General features: G+C 42.7%; 1 protein-coding gene across 1 annotated transcript; it reads right to left on the minus strand.

Moving 5' to 3' along the window:
* Nucleotides 1-3,773: 3,773 nt before the first annotated feature.
* On the minus strand, nt 3,774-4,310 carry LOC118581586 (transmembrane protein 258-like). The gene is made up of 2 exons (XM_036183881.1): nt 4,276-4,310; nt 3,774-3,978 (listed from the first exon to the last, which is right to left on the minus strand). Exons 1-2 carry the CDS (start codon nt 4,308-4,310, stop codon nt 3,774-3,776), a joined length of 240 nt encoding a protein of 79 aa, XP_036039774.1.
* Between the last annotated feature and the right edge of the window lie 463 nt (nt 4,311-4,773).

Consider the following 4,773-nt stretch of genomic DNA (forward strand, 5'->3'; position numbering starts at 1 on the left):
TAAAATGAGAATGTAGTCAGTAGTGTATCTCTCTCCATTTAAAATTCTTGAGAATGTAATAAAAATACAATATCCTTTGCAATACTGAAGAAGTTGGACAGTGAGCTAGCAGAAAAACCTGAAATGGCCACATACAGCTTTTAAAAATGATTTGAAGATGTAAATAAGGAGGAAGTGTCTTACTGTAGTGGCTAATCTGGGTTGTCAATTTGATGCACATGAGAAAAGGGAAACTCAAATGAAGAACTGCCTCTATTGGATTGGCCTGTGAGCATGTTCGTAGGGTAGGGTGAGGGTGGGGGGAAGTGGTGGGTGGGAAGTGGGAGTGGAGATAGGGCTTCTTAACTGTTAATTGATGTAGGTGGGCCCAGCTCACTGTAGGTGGTACCATACCTAGCCAGGTGGATCTAGGCTGGACAAGAAAAGTAGCTGAACATGAACCTGGGAGCAAGCCAGGAAACAGAGTTCCTTCATGGTCTCTGTTTCAGTTACTGCTTCCAGGTTCTTGCTTTGGTTTCCCTCAATGAGGGGCTAACCTGTAAGCCAAACAAACCCTTTTCCTCCCTTCTCCAGTTTCTTTTTGGTCAGAATGTTTTATCACAGCAACAGAAATAAAACTAGAAGTTTTCTCCCCGAGACAGGGTTTCTCTGTGTAGCTTTGTGCCTGTCCTGGAACTCTCTTTGTAGACCAGACTGGCCTTGAACTCACAGAGTGCTGGGATTAAAGGCGAGCACCACCACTGCCCCGCCCAAACAATGTAAACTTTCTATCAGATGATCTACATATTCAATACAATTTCATTACAAGAACTCCAATCTAGTTGTATTGGAATTAGGGAAACAATCTATGGCGTAGGACAATAACGATCGATGATCTGCTAAGGCAATTCTGAAAAAGAAGAAAGGAAAGTCTTGCTGTACTGGTATTATCACAAATTGCAGTGGCATAGTGAGAGATCTTTGTGTAGAAACAAATAGAATAGTGTAAGAGTCCAGAGTAAATCAATTACATGTGTCAAGAAAATCAGTTATACGTATCATGTTAGGTGATGAAATGCTGTGATGGGAGACACCCTGAATTACCAACTGGCATTAGGGGTTCAAGCTTTCCACAGTAGAGAAAAAGTAAAATTGTGTCCATGTGTCCATGTGTCCATCCTCAAGCCGTGTGTGTTTGGGGTGTGTGTGTATGTGTGTGTATGTGTATCCATCCAAATATATATATGTGTGTATATATAATATATATATATATATATATATTTATATACACAAAATAAATAGCAAATTATGAGTGGTGAAGTAAAACAGTGATATATTAGTATGGAGTTTTGAATGAATGTCCCCCATAGGCTCATATGTTTTAATACTTGGTCCTCAGTTGATAGAACTGTTTGGGAAAACTTAGGAGGTATGGCCTTGTTGGAGGAGATGTGCCACTGGCCGTTGAGGTTTTGAAAGCCCACAGTCTTTCCTAGTTAGCTCTCTCTGCTAGTGCTTTGTGGATCAGGATGTAAGCTCTTAGCTACTGCTCCAGTGCCATGCTTCCCTGACTGCTGCCATGCTCTCCCCAATGCTGATCATGGGCTCTAAACCTTTGAAACTGTAAGCCCCAAAGAAACTCTGTTTTTCTTTTTCAAAGATTTATTATTTATTATGTATACAGTGTTCTGCCTGTACACATCCCCACAGGCCAGAAGAGGGCGCCAGATCTCATTACAGATGGTAGTGAGCCACCATGTGGTTGCTGGGAATTGAACTCAAGACCTTGAGAAGAGCAGCCAGTGCTCTTAACCTCTGAGCCATCTCTCCAGCCCTGAAACTCTGTTTGTCTATTAGTTGCCTTGGTGATGGTGTCTTCACAGCAATAGAAAGGTAACTAAGACAGTTAACATTATGAAGGTGCTCTCTGTTAAGAATGGATTTCTTAGCTGGGCACAGTTATTTGTAGACTTTGTAAGGCCACTCCACGCAGTTAAAAGGGAGGTTTATTTTGTGGGGTAACTTACAAGTGAAGGGATAGGTTACAGGGTCTGGGAAAGGTGAAGCGCAGTCCAGTGGTGTTCTCTGGAGAACTTAGCTTGGTCTACCTCCAGTGTCCAGGGTCCAGGAACTAAGAGCACTGGTCCATCCAGATCTTGGGTTTTCAGGGTCCTCTCTTGGCTCCACCTTGTAGGAGTGACAGTTACCAAAGCCTCAATGGGGGTAGTACTTCCAGGTCAAAGCTGGAACAGCTACCCACTAAATACAGTGGCACACACTTTCAAGCCCAGCAATAGGGAGGCAGATGCAGGTGAACTTTTTGAGTTGATGCCAGCCTCGTCTATATAGTGAGTCCCAGGATACTCAGGGAAGCATAGTGAGACCCTGTCTTAAATAAATAAGTAAACAAACAAACAAATAAATCAGGGGAAGATGTTTGTCAAGAGAGGATCTCCTATTCTTCATAAGCATAAGAGGCTCATGTGTTCTGACATCTCTGACCCAGATGGAGGCAGACACTAATGTCTACAAGTACAGGTGCATGAGCTGTAACCAGTGGATTTCCAAGAGGAAGTGACATCATTCTTAAGCATCCTACAATTTGTATTTCCTTTAGCATATTTATCCCTTTATTGGTTGGATTTTCCTACACACTTGTACATATGCATATCTCCTGTCTGAAAACCTAAAATCTGAAATGCTCTGAAATTCAATTATTTTTCTTTTTGTGGGCTTCATAAATACTATATCAGCATCCTTCTACAACTAAGCCACATCCACCACCCTGAAATTCCAAAAGTTTTGAGCACCCACATGATGGCACAAATGGAAAATTCTAGCCCTGACTTTATATGACAGGTCTCAGTACAAACATAGGAGTGCTATATATATTGTATATAATTACTTAAGGCTATATATAAATGGTATACATGAAACATACATGTGCTCAGACTTAGGTCTTGACTCCAAAGAGCTCATTATGCATATGTTAGTACAGTCACGTGCATTAACAAAATCCAGCAAGTTGATGTTAGATTTTCTATCCTAACTTCTTTGCCTTGTGTTTGGGGATGTTATTAAAGGACTCAATCATGTGAAATATATCTTAGTGCATCACTCTAATAAACTTGCAAAGAATTCTTATTGTTTAAATCATGTGATGCAGAACTCTGGCACTTGAGAGCTTGGAGAACCAAGGACCTGGATGCTACAGGATCATTAAAGGAGACCCAGGTGACATCTCTTGTTACAGGTGGATTTTCTTTATCTTCATCCTGTGTCTCCACCAAGAAGATTGATTGGGTCTGCTTCCACATCTTAAATCTCCAGCCTCTGTGGTCAGGACCCCTCTGGTTTTTCTTATCACCCCCACTTCCACCAAACTATCAGGTGTCTATTCATTTTTCCAGGATAAAACCAGCTCCTGGAATGCAAGGACAACACACTCTACACTTCAATCAGATATGAGTTCAGCTCTTTGTAAAAATATATACATCCTGGGCACGCCTTTAATCCCAGCACTCAGGAGGGAGAGTCTAGAGGATCTTTGTGAGTTTGTGACCAGCCTGGTCTACAAAGTGATCTCCAGGATAGATAAGACCCTGTCTCAAAAAACAAACAACAAAAATCTTCATATACATAGTTTATTAATTATTTGAGAATTTTTATTTATTTATTTTGTCACATATCTGTCTTTATTGTAAACAGCAGGTGGGACACTTGTAGCAATGGTAAAATACTAATTTACAAAAGCAGGGACTTGGTGAAGCTGCCTGATGGATACCCTTGGGGACTCATACGCAGATGCCAACCCAGAGCAGAAGGAAGAGGACTCCAAAACCCATGAAGAGTGAGGCCACCAAGGAGATGAGGAGCTCTTTGTAAATATCACATGTGTATTTGGTGGAGGTGGCCTCGTAGACGAAGAACCAGGCGGTGAAGAACATGCCGATGGCCAGAAGTACCACAGTCAGGTGTGGGAAGACAGCCGGGTTGACCAGGCTGGTGTGTAGTGGGTAGCCATCCCAGCCTTGGCCTGAAGTTCCAACCCCCATAGAGGCTTCGGTAATGGTCACGCCCACAAGGCGGGGCTGAGGGAGGAAGCTGAAGACTCAGGATCGAGAGGAGAGGCGTCTCTTGGTTCTGCGACCTTGGACCGAGCAGAGTTTTCCAGAGAACACCGCAGGACTGCGCCATATCTATGCTAGACCCTACAACCTATCCCTTCATTTGTAAGTTACCCAACCAAATAAACCTCCCTTTTAACTACGTGGGGTGGCCTTAATAATTTCACCAGTACTGGTGTACCTACTCATGGCCTCTACCTCCATTTTGCCCCGCACAGGATAAACCACCAGTCCACCACCACTGGAAGTGAGAATTTTATACATGTATCCAATGTATTTTCTTTTATCATATTCACCCAATTCTTCCTCTAACTTTTCCCAGATCCTTGCTCCACCTCCAGTTAGTAAAACCTTAAAATTTATTTTTTATTTTATTTTATATGTATGTGTGTTTTGCCTGAAGGTATGTCTGTGCACTACATACATATCTGGTGCCCACAGAGGCCAGAGGAGGACACTGGATCCCCTGGAATCTAGATTACAGATGTCATGTGGGTGCTGAGAATGGGACCTGGGTCCTGTGGCAGATCATTAAATGCTCTTACCACTGAACCATCTCCCAACACTTGCTATGTGTCTGTTGTGTGTATGTGGGGGGCATCTCTGTGCAGTTTCCTGTGGAGGCCAGAAGAAGGGTAAGATCCCCTGGAACCGGAGTCACAGGACA

This window comes from Onychomys torridus, chromosome 1 (assembly GCF_903995425.1).
Source record: "Onychomys torridus chromosome 1, mOncTor1.1, whole genome shotgun sequence".
Lineage (NCBI taxonomy): Eukaryota > Metazoa > Chordata > Mammalia > Rodentia > Cricetidae > Onychomys > Onychomys torridus.